Source organism: Cornus florida, unplaced genomic scaffold (assembly GCF_030987335.1).
Source record: "Cornus florida cultivar Cherokee Brave unplaced genomic scaffold, ASM3098733v1 CherokeeBrave_3.0.0_Hap2_Chr08, whole genome shotgun sequence".
Taxonomy (NCBI): Eukaryota; Viridiplantae; Streptophyta; class Magnoliopsida; order Cornales; family Cornaceae; genus Cornus; species Cornus florida.
The window spans coordinates 30,147,501-30,166,654 of record NW_026775578.1 but is presented as its reverse complement, the minus strand read 5'-3'; the positions used below and the strand labels follow the sequence as shown (position 1 = coordinate 30,166,654).

The following is a 19,154-nucleotide window of genomic DNA, read 5'->3' as shown; positions in this document are numbered from 1 at the left end:
GAATTGTATGAAAGCGATACAGAAGAATATAACTAAAAATTGAATGGGAGATATTTTTAAGAATTTCATAATTTATAAATAAATAAAAAAAAAAAATTGTCATTGTTTGTAACTTAGGAAAGTGAGAGGACATTGGCGTGTGTTTGTGAGCGTGAACGATACATGCTTAAAATGTGGAGTGAGATGATTTTTTCTTATATTAATATCACTTGAAGTGATTTTAGAAAAAAGAAAAATAAATACCCATTTATAATGATATAAATGTGATACAATGTCTCTTACATTGTGTTAGCCATTTGCCACTAGGGAATGATTTAAATTGTTTTCATTTAATTATAATTTTAAACTGTAAATAACAATTAACTCACCCCAAATGATGGAATAATTTAAGAGGAATGCCTTATTGTAATTATTGTCCATCAATGATGTTAAATAATTGATATCATTCATAATTACCATTGTTGAATGTCATTCATTTATATTGCTGTAAAAAATTAGTGCGCACCAGGCACTAATTTGGATCTCTTGCAGGAATTACCTACTGAAGGGAAATGAAGTTCCACTCACCCAAAAGAAAACCTATACAACAGCAGATATTCATTCTAGCTAGGGCAGATACATTCCAACGTGTATAACCAAATGAAAACTTTGTTAACAACTTAGTAAAATTACCATCAACTCATTCTATTACCATAAATATACTACAATTACTTCACTGATGCACCAGCAGTAACTTCTTTCTCTAAAGGAGAGGTTGAGGGTTCGAGCATCGTGGAGTGTGCCAAAGCGTGTGAATTCCAAAAAAAAATGAAATCGGAAAAATTTGAGCAATGTCCCAAGAGCAGCAATTGTTTTACCAGGCTTTTACAATTAAAAGGGGGAGATTTAGAAATGTTTTCCACAAGAAGATAGATACAGTGTGGCTCTCTAGTTAACACATGGGTAATTTTGAGTAATTTTTCCTCTACATCACATACTATTTTTTTTTTTTTCCCTGTTAAATATCCACACTCAATAACTTAATTCAAATAAATCACACATTTTTGTATCAGCACATCGTGCCTGCTTATAATTTGTCAAAGAAACTGAAAAATCTATCTTCTTCGATTCCATGGGTAACTTCAATTCTTTCGCATGATCGTGTCTTCTTCTTTATTTTGTGTCCTTGGTGTGTGTATGAGCTCTCGCGCCTACGCAGCAAGACAGACATGAAAGTTCAGATACCTAGAAATTGACAGGTAGACTAGTCAAGAAAGCTAAGGTCATGGGAGATGTGGACTTCCCGAATAAGGAACACCAAGAAGGAAGCTTCCGAAGAACTGTTTCCGTTTTTGGTGTCAATCTGTCCACGTCAGTTCTTAATTTCAGAAGGAGATGCGGGTCCTTCATGTGCGTCAGCTTGGCAGAATTTTTCGCCCACAAAAGAGTCAGATTAAACCTTGTTGGGGACTTCTTCCCTCCTGAAAACTGAATAATGTGCCATCCTTTAATGCTGTTTTTGTCCCCGAGGGGAACTAACTCTTCACTGTTATCTGCACTCGAGAAGAGAGTTCAGAAAGAGGAAGGTGAGAAGGTAAAATTCCAAGTACAAATAGCAATCATATCAGATCAACTTGGCACAAAAGGACTTTGTATAGAATCAAGTCCTTTATTCCACAGAATTCCCTTTAACATTTGCATTTCTCCTTTGATGGAACTTATTTTGAAAAAGTAACAGTATCATAGATTTAGTGTGAATTCGGTGCTTAACCGGAGAAATAAAGACAATAATGCATCTTTTAAAGCTCAAATATTTACAGCTAATAATGAGTTTCAGCAACTCTTCCATTGTAGTGCAAATCATAATAGTTATATGATAAGTGAGTTAATAATCCTTTTCCTTTTTTGGTAGGTAAATTAAGTTGAGTGATTAATTAATCACTATAAAGTATAAACTAGCATTTTAGCAAATATAAATTAATATATATTTAACAAAGGTTGTTGAAATCACGCTGTCAGTATTAGATGAGCTAAGCTAAGTACAATTCTTACCGCAGAGTCTCAGAGACATCTGCAGTAAGAATTTGACAGTTACTTTAAGGGACTAAGATTGGGCCACACATTAAATAATTGGGTAATTAAATAATTCTTTAGATGCTAATATGCTATGCTATATATATGTATGTATGAGCATTTCTCTCCTTGCTTTTTCTCTTGTATGTATGAGCATTTAGTTGAGGGTTCGAGTTCCCAACGGGGGCAATAATGGGTGCGTGCATTTGTCTTTCCTACCAGAAAAAAAGAAAAAGAAAAAGAATTATCCTATATATGTATGAATATATGTATGTATATACACTATATGTTGTTTAAGAAGAGAGAACACAGATGTAGAAGAGAGGAGTATGGTACAAAGAGAAAGTAGGAAGTAAAATAGGGGGCATTTTGGTCCATGAAAAAAAATGTAGACTGAAAATCGGTGTATTGGTAATTAGTTTGAAAAGTAGGATGGATTTTGTAATTATTAATGCATGTTGGGCTTTCGGTACACACTTGCCCAATAACCAAGGGTAATAGTCTAATGGTATCTCCTCTACCTTCCAAAATGAAAGGTCCAAGGTTCAAGTCCCCATAGGGACAAATGAGTGTGTGTAATTTGGCAGGGGATATAGGCCCTAAAGTTGGTAACTGTGCAATTTTCCCTAAAGTTATATATATATATATATATATATATAGAGAGAGAGAGAGAGAGAGAGATATTGGCCCAATAGTTGGTCACTCTGCAATTTTCTTTAAAGGTATATATACAAATATATACTACATATATTTTATATATATACATTTTTTTTTTTTCATAAGTGTATATTTTATATATATACATTGGCCCAATAGTTGGTCACTCTGCAATTTTCCCTAAAGTTAAATGACACCCAATTATAGAAGTCTTACAATATATATATATATATATAGAGAGAGAGAGAGAGAGAGATATTGGCCCAATAGTTGGTCACTCTGCAATTTTCTTTAAAGGTATATATACAAATATATACTACATATATTTTATATATATACATTTTTTTTTTTTCATAAGTGTATATTTTATATATATACATTGGCCCAATAGTTGGTCACTCTGCAATTTTCCCTAAAGTTAAATGACACCCAATTATAGAAGTCTTACAATGAAGAATGAACTGAAACTAGAACTTATCTCACAAACCCACAATTAGAAAATTTCTTATAATGACGCCCCACCCAAATGGACTTATATTTCCAACACCCTCTGCATTTGGAATTTTGGATTATATATATATTGCATTAAATAACGAAAATTTTACAGAAAAGTTCAACAATTAGCATTACAAGATCTAAGAAAATATTATTGTGTAAATTTCAAATATGGGCACCTTAACTACTAAAGCACCATAATTACAAAATGGCAGTGTTATCTTAGTCACTTTATCTTGAAAATCAAACAAAATTAACAATGTAGTTCTGAAAGGGTAACCGAATTCCGCAAAAGTTTGTATGTTGAAGATGGTTAAAAGGCATTCAAATGAGCATTTACACATTCATTGTCTGATTTGTAGAGTTAACATAGTTTTGAAGGATACACTCACTATAATCTTCTGTCATCAACATAACATTTTCTATAGAACAATATATAACTCACTCTTTGCTAAGCACTTTTAACAATAAATAAAGAACTAAAATTAACAACTTATATTGACTAGTGAACAATACATTCAGAACTATTCAAGCCATAAATTATACACAGCATCAGTATCTCAAGTAGTTAGACACCTTTCTCTCATCATTTTCTCATCTCTAACATTAGTTACTTAAAAATCCACTGTAGAGTTTCATAAGTACATGGGCTGTACCCATTATGTAAAAATACTTGAAAACCGATCCAAAAATTCTCTCTTGTTATGACCCAGTGGCAAACGTCATTTATAAGGACTTACACTAATCATGGTGGGCCCTGCTTCATAAATCTAAATTCCAGAGATCCGCTTGATTGAGTTTTGACACTGATTTCCGTAGCATGAAATTATTCAAGTTCTTACATTAAAAAAATTCAAATGACTTTCCTAAATGAGTTCGGTAAATTTGATCAATGTAAAAGATATCAAATGGTAGATCCTGACACGATGGATTTTAATTGGTTGCTTGAGCCAACTAAAGAAAACTCACCGAAGCAAACCAAGCAATTACCCAAAACAATAGGGACCCTTTAAGTCAAGAGAAACTTGAGGTGTGTGCTAATTATCAATACAAAAACTACTACAAGTTTTTATATTAGTAAACTGAGGGTAAAGCGAGTATGAATAGTATACTAGCAATTAAACCAAAAGGAAAATGAAAATAAGAACTGATAAAGAAAAAGAAAAAGATACAGGTTAGCTAGAATTCATAATACCTTTGATATTGAAGTCCATTATTTCTTTAGTATTGATTTTAAGAGACCAGCGTGTTGAAACTTTTGTATCAATCGAAACTTGAGTAATTCTGTCATATCCCTTTATATCACTATCAACATGCAGGGTCGGAATATCTGATTCGCTCCATCCACTTCCTGCATCCTGGTGGCTCCAGCAACCATATTGAACTGAAAAAGTCACGAAATCAAGAATCTTCTCTCTACCACAGACAAAACCTTCTCCTATCTGTTCAGCCTCCTTCGTCAACTTTCCAGGAGTTGTTGAAAATAGAGAAATGTAAGAGTCGGGTTCCAGATTTGTTCCATATTTTGTTGTATTTACAACATGCACAACCTGAGAACCATATACCATTTGTAATTTCCATCAATTTTAGTTTGTATCAGCAGCTCATGTTTGCAAATGAAATCTCATGCAGCAAAAGAACAAACAGTATGAAATTTCTCTCATGAGTAACGATTTAAAGATAAACTGGGAATTGAAGTACCAACGGAAAAACATTACACAGCAGGAAGCCCAGAAATAGACTCTAGTAGTTTAAGGAGTTTCTGAAACTCATGTACACAACACTAGTGACTGAGATTATTCTACTTACACAAAAATTCCTTTTATTGACTTTAAAGCAGTGCAGATCATCTGAATTGTGCCTTTTTTCTTGCACTGACGATTCTCAAGTTTTTAATTCCTCTAATATATTATTGCTGATGTTCTTAGGCACAAAAATCAAACAAGACCCACATCTAGATTCTGTAAAATTGACCCACATAACCACTTATCTCGTAGGAATAGAACACATATTCGAAATATGGTGTCACCCAAGACCTTCCAGTTATGCGACTTAGTTAACGCAGTAGGAATTGGCAGCTGGCTTTTTGATTAGGACATTTTACAGAAAGACAATTAAAATTTAAAATGAATGTACAAGTAAGAAAAGTAAGCAAAATCCTCCACGGGGTAGCCAAGTTGGCATAAGGCCTTTGGCCATGACCCAAAGATCCTGTGTCCAATTCCTTGGAACATAAAAAACCTCCACACTGGGATTACCCAACAGCCATGGTTTGGGGATGATTGCGGGTACTTGAAGGGAATATTTTGCCCCCGGAAGGGCTGGGACACCCTCCATTATATAAATATCTGTGTGTGTGTGTGTTTTTATAGCAAACTAGGAAGACAAGAATGGAATACAATATCGAATTCACTCACACTTGTATGCAACTCAAGAAACTGAAGGACATACTAAACAAAGTCAAAGTTGTGGAGAACCAGAGAAATTGTCCCCAAGTTGCTCAACAGTTATCATTCATATAGCCTCAAATGTTAAATAATCATTCAGCCATGGATATGAATGTGCAAATCATCTAGTTTCCCTCATTTATTTAAAGTGTCTTAAGTAATTTCACAGGCTAACATAATGATCCAAAATGAATGGAGAATTTTTTTTGTACTACCTATTTTAAAAAATAAAAGATATATACAAAATTAATGTTGTCATCCAATGACACTGTGGAGAACTGTAATAAAATAAAGATTAAGGAAGGAATACATAGTGACTGATAACTGATTCGGGTTTATGAGAGTAAGATCCAATATGGAGGCTATTTACTTAATTAGGCAATTAAAAGAAAATTATAGAACCAAGAATAAAGATCTCCACATGGTCTTTATAGACTTAGAGAAGGCATATGATAGAGTACCAAGGGATATAATTTAGTGAGATTCACAAAGAAAACAGGTATGAAATTTACAGAGATTATTCAAGAATTATTTATAATGAGACAAAAACTAAAGTTCATATGTGGAGAGACTAGTGATTTTTTATAATAGTAGGATTACATCAAGGATCAGTACTAAGCCCACACCTATCTACAATAGTTTTAATTGAAATAACTAAAGATATACAAGAAGACAATCTATTGTGCATGTTATTTGTTGATGGCATAATGCTATTAGATACTTTTAAAAGAAGCCTTATGAACAAATTGGAAATATGGAGAAATACACTAGAAGCAGGAAGGCAAGAATTAAAAAGACTAAAACAGAAGCATAAATGTACACCTTCCACATCCAATAACAAATTGACAATTTTTATTCAATTAACACATTTGGTACACAATTATTTGTATAGACACTATTGATGCTAAGGACCAATGTCACTTACGTTTACAGCTCTGGAAGTGTCTTCAGTAAATGGTGGAACAATACCAGATAATACTGCAATCAGCGAAAGGCCAAACATAGTACAGGTTGCAAGGATAATTGGCAATTTTGCACCTAGATACCAATTCACAATCAAATTAAATTGCATTTATTAAAACCAAGTACATACATAATCTCAAGAAAGTAATAAATGATGTATCTAGAAGAATTATGGGAAAAACACAAGAATCAGAGCCTGCGTGAAGGGGGGAAAGGAAAATAAATAGTTAAATGAGCTGAGCATCCACATTCATACCTAAAGTCTTTCACTCACTGCCCAATGCCTTTCACACTTCACTTACTGCCCACCAGAGCAAACACTAAATCCAGGCTTTTTAATTGGCCACCGCACAATTGACCAGTGGTCATAATGGAAATATATCAGATGGTTATCACTATTAGTCACCTGATTTTTATGATCATGATAGACTTAAGTACTAGTTCAAGAATTTAATTGTACGCAAGGGAAGCATTTTTCTTCAGGGTGATTTTCTGACAAAGATAACCCATTAACCATACTCAATCAGTATTGTATGTATACTAAAGGGCATTACATGCATGAATTGACTCCTGCCTATGCGTGGTGTTGGAAAGGAAAGATGAAAACAAACCTTATGTTTGACATCATTTTGCATAAAGTAGCTGCTCAACCCGCATCTCACACTTTTCACAAGTATTGCACGTATACTACAATTTTATATGTTTGGATCATGATACGCAATAAACTGAACTAGGCCCTTCCTAAAGAAATATTCCTCACATCATAAACTATAGTACCAAGGGTGTCAGTCGACACTTGCATATAGATCAGCTAACCTATCCAACACAGATGGTGGAGTTTGATTCATCTAGTTGATATACAATAAAAACTGGAACATGTTTTGGATCCTCATATAACATGCCTGGCAATGCACACTATTTAGCCAGTCAAGATTTGAAAAGTAATAATAATAATAATAAGAAATTATTTCTCTTAATTTTTTTTATCATTTCTTTTCATATTGTATGTCTCTGATAGAATTTAGTTGCTTTTTCATTAATTTCAAGACCATGTGTTCCCAAAGAATAACACAATGTTTGGTGGGGCAGCTTTGTGACCATTAGGGCATGAAAATAGAATGTTTAACCAGAACTGTCCATGTATTCCAGGTTTAGACCCTTGTAATATGATTTGGATCCAAATCCTATTCCTAAGTTCCATATGGGTCCTGCTATGATGCTTCTATTAGAATTATATACATAAACATATACATATATATACATATATATATATATATATATATATATCCATCCTATCTATTTACAAACTTAAATTCTAGATGACCATCTGAAATTGTTTAAAAGTTGCCAAAACATGAGTTTCATGAGGAATTTGGATCTTTGAAGGATCCTATGTTGTTAAGTTCCATCCCTATATGGGACCAGTCACCCTAGAGCAGAATGATATGGATTTAGACCAAGACTTATTTATATCTTGAATGCAGACACACACTCTCTCTCACACACACACACGCAGAGGAAGATCTATTCGATTTCATGCCATGGCGTTCATCCATTTTCTAACCAGAACTTCCACAGGATAAAGCCACTGTTCTTCCTGGTTTGGTTATTCTAAATTCTGTATCAAAATTGACCCATTCACACCCTACCTGATAGCATTTATTTCTAACAGTATGCCAGTATCACATGCAACCAAAAACATAATTGCAGTAAACCAATACCTGAAATGTGAACATATGAAAGGAGATACACCAACGTCAGACATATAATAACGGCAATGTACATAGCAAGTATGACATTCCCCAGCCACTCTGGAGTGCTACCAGGATTCCTGCACACAAATGAAAGGCCATTATACCAGTCATACCCTAATCGTCTAACAAATTAACAAAACAAAATTTAAAATTTCAGAGAGAGAGCACACATTAATAAAGCATGAATAAAATGGGTATTATCTATGGATTTGATGAATGTATGGAGGGTTAGGTACTAGGCGTCTCTGATAAAAAGCTTTATGGGGGAACAATTGTAGAGATACTAGGCAGAAAGAAATGGTTGGGGCAAGTTCTGGCACGAAATTCAAGAAGTATGGTAGCACTTTAGAGGACTGGTTTTCAAGAGAGATTTGCTTGTTGCATGGGGTGGGTTCGTAGAAATCAACAACGAATGGTTCGGAAGATTTGCCAATGTAAATCAGATTATTGGTCAGCAATGGGCAAAGAGAGTTAGCTTCTGGCTTTGATCATTGATATGGAGACAGTCCACTGATGAGTACTTTTCTGAATCTTTTCCGTATTACTGTTGGTATGGAGGCTCGACTTGCATATGGCATCAGGATGTTGGAGAGTGAGTTCGTGTGGGACCTCATATTTCATAAAATTCCAGGATTTGGAGGTGGAGTGGATTGCTGCTTTTCTTAGCCCAGTGTATGATTAGGTGGTGAAAGTGGTGAGGAGGTTTCTCTGAGATGGTTAGCTTTGAAGTGGAAACGGTTTTGAGGTTTGCTCCTATTGGCAAGCCTTGAAGTGAGGGTTTCACTCAGAAGGCTATTTGGAGGTCTAAAGTGCCTTATCAAGGTTGCTCTTTTTTCTTATAAACAGTGCCCTTAGAACCAAGCACTGATAATGTGCCAAACAGGTATCATTGTATTACTAACAGGTTCTTTATGCACAAGAATGATGGGAAGACTATAATTATTGGTTCACTATCATGCTGTGGGAGACTTGTAGGCTCCGCTCCTCTCCCTTTTCAGATTGCAGTGGGTGGTCTTTCCTAATTTTACAGTCAAGATATTGGTCATTGTTAGAAGTTTTATATATATATATGTTGGGTCATTATGTAATTACATTTAGTTGATAGGACCCTTGTGTTATTATGCAAGACTTGTACCCTTTATATATAAGCCTACACAGGCTTATTAGGTTAGAGTGTTGAATGTACAGTATATATGTTTTGCTCTCTCTCTCTCTCTCTCTCTCGATTTTGAACAGTCATCTGACAGGATGCTAGAGGGAGTAGCAGAATTTGTCCAGCAGAATTTGTCCAGTATGGCGGCAGCACCCCTTTGCTTTGCTGGTGCATGTGGAAGGACAGGAATAGATGTTACTTTGAGGGTGGGGATGTATGCATTGTGAATGAGTCTTTTCTAGAGTTCTTATGATATGAGGGTCTAGTTTCTATATACCTTTTTGTGCATACTCCTGTTGCACCCTAATTGTGCCTCGTAATGAAAATTTTATCAATCAAAATAAATAGTGCCTTGCTTAACTATAAAAACATGGGAAAGGGGAAAGTAAAAGAAAAGAAAGAAATGGGTGCTTGTTCTTAAATTATGATTGTGCAGTATTTCCCAGGAAGAGTGACAGAGAACCGTGATAGTTGATACTAGTAAGTGTAGGACATGACTTTTGGGCAGACAACCAATTACAATATTAAATTCTACAACCAAGAGGGGGATATCCAAGAAATTCAGATCCCGATCACATCAAGACAAGCATTGTAACCTACTAGATGATAGAAAAATCTCTGATCAATGAAATGAATACCAATTAAATTCAAATATAATTCCTTCATCTAACAAAGAATAAATTTAGCCTGAACATGACTGCCAACGAAGAAAGAAAAAACAAAGAATACTTCGATCCCCGAGTTTGTTTTAATGTATCTCTTGAACACTGACACACTTTCTGCAAGCTTACAACTTACCAAGCTCTATCACAAGTACCACCAACAAAAACACAGAAAAGGAAGAAACAGAAATTCAATCACAGAGATAGTTTTAGTAAGTCACTGTGCTTTTATAGATTAACAGCATCAGAAGTTTACCTGTCAAACCGAACTGCAATCCCAATAATTGTGCCTGCTAGCTGAATAAATATGCCAGCAGAAATTAAAAATGGCACTGATAAGCCCACCAGCAGCGTTAAAGTTTTGAGTGGCTTTGGTATCCGGGCTGGGGATAAAGTTGCTTCAAGCAAGCCATCTAGATATTCCAAAACATATAATTAGTTTAAAGCAAAGACTGTCAATAGAATTAATCCTGTCTTGTCAATGAATATGAGCTATGCTACAAGAACAATTTATGTAGTTTATTAACAGTATAGCATATGTCAACATTTGTCATGTCAAATACGCACTGTCAGAACTGTACTTCTCAAGATTTCAGTCTTTTTTATTTTTATCCTTAAATCATGGTGTCTATGGTCTAACACCTCATATCATATTTTGTCTAGACACTCAGGATTCTTACTACCGAGGAATAATACTTGTGAACGTATACTTACATGAAAATGCAGGTGAGACTAGCCAAACAAGTGCTAAATAAGAAGACCCAATCTTAAAATAATTTCCAATCATCAGAAGGATGAGCCACTGCACCAAACCAGCTTTATAGAGCCATCTTTCAGCATCTAACTTGGCCAAATTAGCTTGCGTAACAGGAGACAGATTCACCATTCTTTCGGAAATTACTTTCGACAAATATGTTTTAAGAATCAGATAACCTAAATGTTGGCCAGCCAACGCTCCAAGGAGAGCAGGAGCAGCAAATAAACCAACTACCAACCATGGGCTTGAAACAAAGGGCACTGGTGTTGAGGATGCGAATGGTAGAACGAAGGCAACAAGAGCAGAGAAAGTTAATGAGCATGTCCACATGAGGATAACTGTCAAGCATGACAAGGCCAATGATATCACAGCCGAATAACCACCCATTAGCAGTGAAGTAGTCCATATCAAGAGTGATTGCATTATGACTGAGTTATTCATCATATTGGCAAATCGTTGTCGGTATACGACCATGTATGTCCCCTGATATTGCCATTACATGGGTGTCAGAAATTAACATAACATGCAAACTTGATTTCAGGGTAGTCAAAATACCAGCGCAAGCACTTCAATTGTTGAGAAAAAGAAAAAGAAAAAAAAAAACAAAGGGTTTAGCCAAGAACAGTAATAAGAGTCCAAGTATGTATAAAGATACCAAAATGTCAAAGAATATAGCAGGGTTGTGGCCAGTTTTTTCATCTGCTTCCATTGCCTTGCCTTGAGGAAGTTTAGAGGAAGCCCCAGCATGAAGTAGAAATGCAAGCATATTTTCTCCAAGATGCTGAAGAGAACCCGATTTCAAAAGCTCTAATTTGTCATTCTGCATAGGGAAAATATTTATAATTTATCAGTATCATAAGTAATGTAAGTATGGGTCTTTTGTAAAGTATTGCTATAAGTAGTTAATCAAGTCTGAAGTGGTGATTGAATATTGCGATAGGAGAAGATTAGGGTAGAATGTAGAAAAACGACAGAAGCGTACAGAATGTGGACCACCAATCAATGAACTTGTCCCATTGCAGTACCAAATTTATAGCGGTTTTTACACATGCCAACAGCTGGAATAATCATTAGCGTGCTACATGTCCCTCTTAACCTCCTGATCAAGATGCAAGAAGAGCCTTAGTGTGCAGCTCAACTGCAGTCTACAGCCACTCACCGCGCCTCAACTTGCCCCTTGCCCTAATTTAAGCCTCCACATCTCAAAAACCCAAAATCTTGTGTTGGTGGACCATCAGCAACACTTCGTTGGCCATGACATGGTCACACTGGTCATAACGCTGTGCTCAGAAACACCATGATGCCCTGATATAAAACACAAGGAGTAGGTTATCCTAGGATAAATTGATTTGTTACATCACCCAGTGGTAGGCAATGTATCGCTTTTAAAATTGGATCACAATAATACCACAGCAGGACTAGGGCTCCAAGACAGCATGCATCCAGTTGCCACACTGCTATTACAAGTGCCCTTAATTGCAGAAGGGTTATATTACCATCTAGAATGCTCTTTTTTATAAATCGAATGGATATATAACGACTCCAGGAATGTCCTGCTGTGTAACCTTTCCCTGACACATTCACGAGTTGCATTCTCCTTTCCACCGCTGCCTCACACCTGGGTAATCCCCCTTTTGATTGTATTTTATTGAGTCATGCATGATCTCCCTCTCTTACAAGTAATGGACTAAATTCACAGAGTAGACACTAGAGGGTGGCATCGCGCTATATGCATTTAACTTACATCGCACTCTCTCAGCATAAGCTTCCTTCCATTTTGCAAGAGAATTTTATGGGTGGTTACAATGATACCATCAGTTTGTGTCCACTTTGTAGAGAATTTTGTGCATGGGAGTTATGGATGATATGGCATAATTTTTAAATTGAGTGAAACTATTCATTTCTCTTTTATTTTAAGAAAAAAGAGCAGGGACATTCTAGGAATAATATGAGGACCTCTGGTGAATAGCCAACTTGATATACTAGAATGCAAGTATAGATAATTGAGCACACACTGCCTAAGTCATTACATGCCACAGTGCCATGGAAAAGGTTCCTATAAATTTCTTAGCAGCATCAAATGAAAAAGAAAAAGATGTTATATACAGATTAACCCAAAGGTGTAATATGTACCCATACAAATCTTATGCCAATAAAGGTAAAAATGTTTTTTTATGTGAATGTTCTAATAAATCCTAACTAAGAAGGGGGCAGAACTATGTAGAGAGTAGTGATAGTGGGGGACCATGGGCCATGGCACCCCCAAAATTTTTGGAAAATCCAAAAAATAGGTCCCCTTTAGATGGTGAGTTTCAAAAAACTAGAAAGATTTAACATGTGGCCCCTCCAAAAATTTATAAAGAATCTCTACTTGATTTCATTTTAGTTCTTATTTTTGGAAGTTCCACTTTTTTGAAGGAAATTTCAATATTCCATATATAACCCCTATCCCTAATATTTTTCTCATTTTATGCACCTAGTGATTATGGAATAATTTTAATCTATAAATAATCTTCGTATATCTACTTTCCAAAAATTATATTGTAAAGAAAATTATTGCACTTTCTAAATTTTTCAAAATTATCTTCATACTATTAATTTGGCCCCCGCAACTAAAATTTTCTGGGTCCCCCTCTGTAACTAGGTAAAATTTATGCACAAGTAATAATTCTTACTGCGTGGCACACACTGCCTGCCACACATCTATCAACGAAAGGTTGCCTCAGGTTGTAGCACATCACTACACTATGTGCCACTACTGGTCATCAAAAAGTGGTATGCCATGACCTCTGTACATATGACTCTGGCATCAACCCAGAAGTCATGTCTTTCTGTTTTCCAACAATTTCAGGCCACTGTCATCCAGAGTTCAAATATTAACAGACTCATATCAAATTATTGGATTGACAACTAGGCAAAACTTTAATGTCAGTTATTCATACTTTATATCTGATCAAACAAAGTTGCTGGGTTGGAAAAAGAAAAAACAAAAAAGAAAGTTGCTGGATTTCGTGATAAGTAGCTAAAAGCTAAAAGAGTGGTTATGGTGACTGAAATAAGAATATATAAAAATTGCAAAAAACCAGAGAATGTAGAGAAGAAATATCCATTATCTAGACGAATGTGAAAAAATAACCTTTGTGTGATATACAGCGCTGTTATCTAAGTACGCAAAGTCAAGCCCGGAAAGACCTGCAACCTCTTTGTAAACTTGGAAATCTGTTGCAGATTTTATTGCTCCAGAAGAAAAAAGATCCTGCAGCACTCAAGCCACTTGGAATATAAGTTTGGGTCCTGATTGATTGAAACAACAACTCTACTATAAATAGTTGTAAAAGGATAAATCCCATATTTGAGTTGTGACAACTAAATGTTAAGATAATAATAACATAGCACCTACACACCTGTGCGATGACCTGACCAGTTGGGAACTTTGCTACCGTGGCAAAATTCTCAATAGCCCATGGATGAGGACCAGCCTGTCAAAATGAAGAATGAAAAATAAGGAAAATAATAAATAATAAAATGAAATAACAAAATAACCAAATTGCTCGACAGATTATATTGATCAATCAAACTAGACAGAGGCCATGGAGCAAGTTAATCGAAGATCATTTTTCCACATTAAGTTCCCCACTGAGAAATATGTACAACTTCGTTTAAAATTTGACATTATTGGCATAGACGCGACCAATGAACCAGAAAGTTCAGATTTATGACATGCAATTGTATTGTGTGGAGAGGGAGGGAGAGAAAGGGATAAAGAGAGAGAACAAATAATAACTAAATGGTTATGAATAATATCAGACCTGAAATATGCTAGATTTCCCTCCGATACCCATAGCCTCCAAGTCAATAGCCAAACGAACAGTACTGCTCCATGGATGCTGCATTGATAAATTGGAGGTTATGCCCTCCACATCTGAAAATTGGGTTTCTCTTAAAAAACATAAGCTTTTCATATTTTTGCTTCTGAAGCAAGGCTAGCAGAATAATTCATCATGTAACAATGTGTGAAAACTCATAGATAGGTTAAGGAATAGGAGTAGGGATGGGGATGGGGGAGCTTCAATCAGCTATCATAAGAAGAAGGAATTTACGGAACACCCATGCACACATATACACATACATATATATTTGCAATTATAAAAGACGGCAAGCCTTGGCGCAACGGTAAGGTTGCTCCATTGTGACCTAGAAGTCACAGGTTGGTGGAAACAAGGAAACAGCCTCTCCGAGTCTCCGCATGCGGTAACAAGGCTGCATACCCTCCCCAGACCCTGTAATGGTGGGAGCCTCAGGCACTGGGTTTGCCCTTTTTTATATATTTCTTTTGTCCTAGTTCCCTTTTTTATATATGCAATAAGAATAATATAAAGTAGCTTAGTTACATTATATCATCATCTGCAGTGTGCCATAGGCTACAGAAAGTTATCATATTCAAAGAAATATTATAGTCAAAACAAAGACTTAGTAGTCCATTGACTAAATCAACTAGCTTCCACAAAGTAAGAAGCTAAGCCATGAAAGCTAGCATTCCTGACTAATCCCACCATTTTCCCTTCTTTTCTTCAATCTCTCTTTTTACTGTGCTTCAGAATGTGCATGCATAGATGGGTGTTAGGTATATGAGTCATGCGTTAGCAAATTCCTACTCAAAACTTGTATTGTAATGTGTCTGAAGTTGTTTGAGTATATATGTTGAAGACATGGCAAACACAAAATTGCGAAGCACACAGTGTGAAATTCGCATACTCAATCACATATCTAGGGTACAGGTAAATTGACCTAGTTTGATCTCGGAGAGGCTCACAAATTTATTTTGATTTTGTTTTAGAAAAATGGCCTTTTAAATGAACAGTAGTATGCATTGATCGAATGGTCCATTGATCGAAAAATTGTCCAGTAGCCATTGATCAAATGGTCAATCGACCAAGTTTTAACTGAAAATTATTTTGTGAAAACTGGTATTCCTCGATTGAAGCGTTAATTGACCAAGGTCTGTCCAGTAGGCTTCGAATCAAAGGGTCGATCAATCGAACTTGGCAGATACATATTTATGAAAACTCTCTCAAAAACAAATATTACGAGAATTCTACTTACTAAATTTATGGGCTACCTATATTGGCTATAAACATGGAGTTATAGTCAATCTGGGAATAACTTTGAAGACTTTAATTATCTAAAGAGAGAAAAATCCTTGAGAGAGAAAAAATCCCATATTACATAATCTAAGGTTTCCATAGATTTCACTATACGTGAACTCGGCGATTCAATTCGATAACAAATCAAATTGCATTGCAGAAGGGCAGACAATCATTAGAGAAGCGGATTGTGAGGAGCGAAGTCTGTTGACAAGTGGACGGCTTGCCTACAGAATTGTGTGGAAAGTTTGGCGTCAATTTGTGTTAAGAGATCACTAAAAGTTTTAGGGTGTGGGAACTGCCAACCTGGCTGTAATGTCTTTCTCGAATACTGGACTGTGTTTGTTGGACTTGGTCCAGTGGTATTTCCCATTTGGCTCACATAAAAATTTGTGTCTTTGCTTTACTCTTCTTTATTTTCTATTGATCCATGATATGTGAGAATGATTGATAAAAAATTAAAAATAAACTGCTTTACTCTACTTTATTTTCTATTGATCCATGATTTGTGACTATGATTGATGAAAAATTAAAAAACAAACAGTTATAAACTACAATTCAAATATCTATCACCAATACAAACTAACTGAATTTCAAATACAGATCAACGGTAATTTGAAAAGTTAGTTAATTGCAAGAAGAAGAAAAAATCCATATGACCGATTCATCCCCCCTCCCCCTCTCTAAGTCTAAGTCACCGCTCGTTTTCTGACATATCAGAGTCTTGGGGAATGACCTAACGCACCCATCGATTGGAAAGTGGCAAAGAGAGCTATCTTACCTCGATGGAATAGCATAATCCATGTATGCAGGTGTATTATATATATGTGTGTGTGTGTGTGTGTGTGTGTGTGTGTGTGAATGTATGTATGTATGTATTTGTGTATATGCACAAAGGGAGTGTCCAAATTGTCTTGCTTCTTCTTTTTTTAAAAAAAAAAAAGAGTCCTGGGGAATGACCTAAGGCACCCATCAATTGGAAAGTGGAAGAGAGAGCTATCTTACCTTGATGGTGAAGATGGGATAGCATAATCCATGTATGCAGGTGTATTTTATATATGTGTGTGTGTGTGTGAATATATGTATGAATGTATGTATGTATTTGTGTATATGCACAAAGGGAGATTTTATCTTCGCCATTATTATTAGAATAGCAGTGTCCAAATTGTCTTGCTTCTTCTTTTTTTAAAAAAAAAAAGGGGCTGCCCTTCTTCCTCTATAAATGTATTCATTTGCATCCTAGACCGGCACATCCACTCCTCCAGCAACACAATCAAGGATTCAGGCTCTCTCTCTCTCTCTCTCTCACACACACACACACACAGATGCAATAGTTGCTTTTTTTCCTTCTACATTATTAATCCACGTTTTCTGTCATTCACATTCGTTTTGATTGTTTCACCTCAATTTCAGAACTACAATTGGAAATGGTAAGAAAAAGAAAGATTGCATATTAAAAGGAGAAAGGTGGTAGGAAGAAGAAAGATAGAAGATTGGAAGGAGGAAGGGTGGATGCCACCATCACCATTCAAGATTGCCTTCATCCAATCAAGCAGGCTGCTGCAATGACCTACGTTAGGCATCAGTGCCAGCAAATCATCAACCAATATGATCCTCAATTCCACTACCTTTTCCAACCATTACAACAACAATCACCGGGTGGTGGTTTCCTAAATCAGTATCCTGTCTCATTCTGGCATTCATTGATTATGTTTTGATGACAAATTGACCAACTGCAACTTCAACAAAGTTGCCTTGGGAGAGACTATGGACAAAGGGTTTGATTTCAAGTGGTAGTGGCGGTGTCAGATGATTTCAATGGTTATGGGGAGAAAAAATGAAGTCAGAAGACTCATAACAATTTGAAGATAGCAGTGCCATCCACGAAGCTTACATGTTGTTGATATTCCCTTACATTGAGTCGAAACTGGAGAGAGAGAGAGAGAGAGAAGTTCATGCAAAGGCTTGGAAAAGCGGGAGAAGTCTCTTAGCACTTGAGTTACAGGGTTACCCTCATTAAAATAGTAATATCATAATGTAAAAAAGCAGGACGACTTTCGTCTATACAAAAATGGGGAGCTTGCTGACCTACTCCAAGGAAGGACGACTTTCATCAATACAAAAATGGGGAGCTTGCTAACCCACTCCAAGGAAGTACAACTTTCATCTATACAAAAATAGGGAGCTTGCTAACCTACTTCAAGGGGAGTAGGTTAGCAAAGCCACAAACACTCATACTAAACTCCAACATTTAGCATTTGCTCCTGCTAAATGCATGACTATTTCATGCCTAGAAGGTAAGCGACAAAGAGGTCGACAAAAACTTACATGGGATGAATTAATAAAAAATGACTTTAAAAAATTAAATCTAAGAGAAGACATGATATATAATACGAAAGAAAGAAAAAAGAGAATACATCTGGCCGACCCCATTAGTATGGTATAAAAGCAAAAATGATGATGATGAAATGCAAGACTATTTCAGGATATGTGTAAGTTTTAAGTATACTTGAGCTGATTCAAAAGCCAACCAGTAATTTTTTTTTTTTTTTGGAAAGTAGCCAACCAGTAATTTTGTTCAGCCATGAAACTTGGTCCAGGCATAAAAAAGAACAAGAAGCTTACCTTATAGCGAATAAGCAATTTTTTTATGCCTCAAGCTTTGTTACATGGACTCTTCAAAAGTAGTGAAGTACCCGTGTCGGACACATATTGCTCGGACATGGGTACGAGACATGTGTCCGACACTTTTGGTTGGCCATGTACCTAAAAAGCGTATGCAATCATTCAATTATATTGTATTATTACTTTAAAATGAGTTAAAAGCCTATATTGAATACTATATTATATAAAAAACATTTCTTTACTCTAGAAAATAAAATAAACTAACTAAATCAAATGAATATTTAGTAGTGTCCACATGTCCTTCGGTTTAGAGATTTGACACGTCCGACGCATGGATACATAACCGTACCCGACACACATACCCAAGTCCATGTAACATAGGCCTCAAGGGTAGAAAATAAGCAATTTTTTATAAGCTTACCTTATTCTTTATGCCTTAATAGTA

General features: G+C 35.8%; 1 protein-coding gene across 3 annotated transcripts in view; it reads right to left on the bottom strand.

The window, feature by feature from the left end:
* Positions 1-862: 862 nt before the first annotated feature.
* Positions 863-19,154, bottom strand: part of LOC132271067 (uncharacterized) — a 27,564-nt gene continuing 9,272 nt past the window's right edge. Inside the window, exons 5-14 of one of the 3 annotated variants that reach the window (XM_059772329.1) lie at positions 14,750-14,827; positions 14,345-14,419; positions 14,077-14,196; positions 11,596-11,760; positions 10,898-11,423; positions 10,440-10,596; positions 8,336-8,445; positions 6,577-6,689; positions 4,400-4,754; positions 863-1,532 (exon numbers count right to left, since the gene is read on the bottom strand). In XM_059772329.1, the coding sequence (XP_059628312.1) occupies positions 1,225-1,532; positions 4,400-4,754; positions 6,577-6,689; positions 8,336-8,445; positions 10,440-10,596; positions 10,898-11,423; positions 11,596-11,760; positions 14,077-14,196; positions 14,345-14,419; positions 14,750-14,827 (2,007 nt within the window). In that variant the 3' untranslated portion in view covers positions 863-1,224. Of the gene's footprint in view, positions 1,533-4,399; positions 4,755-6,576; positions 6,690-8,335; positions 8,446-10,439; positions 10,597-10,897; positions 11,424-11,595; positions 11,761-11,922; positions 12,071-14,076; positions 14,197-14,344; positions 14,420-14,749; positions 14,863-19,154 lie in introns of those variants that run through there. The other 2 variants (XM_059772330.1, XM_059772331.1) reach the window with 2 other exon arrangements.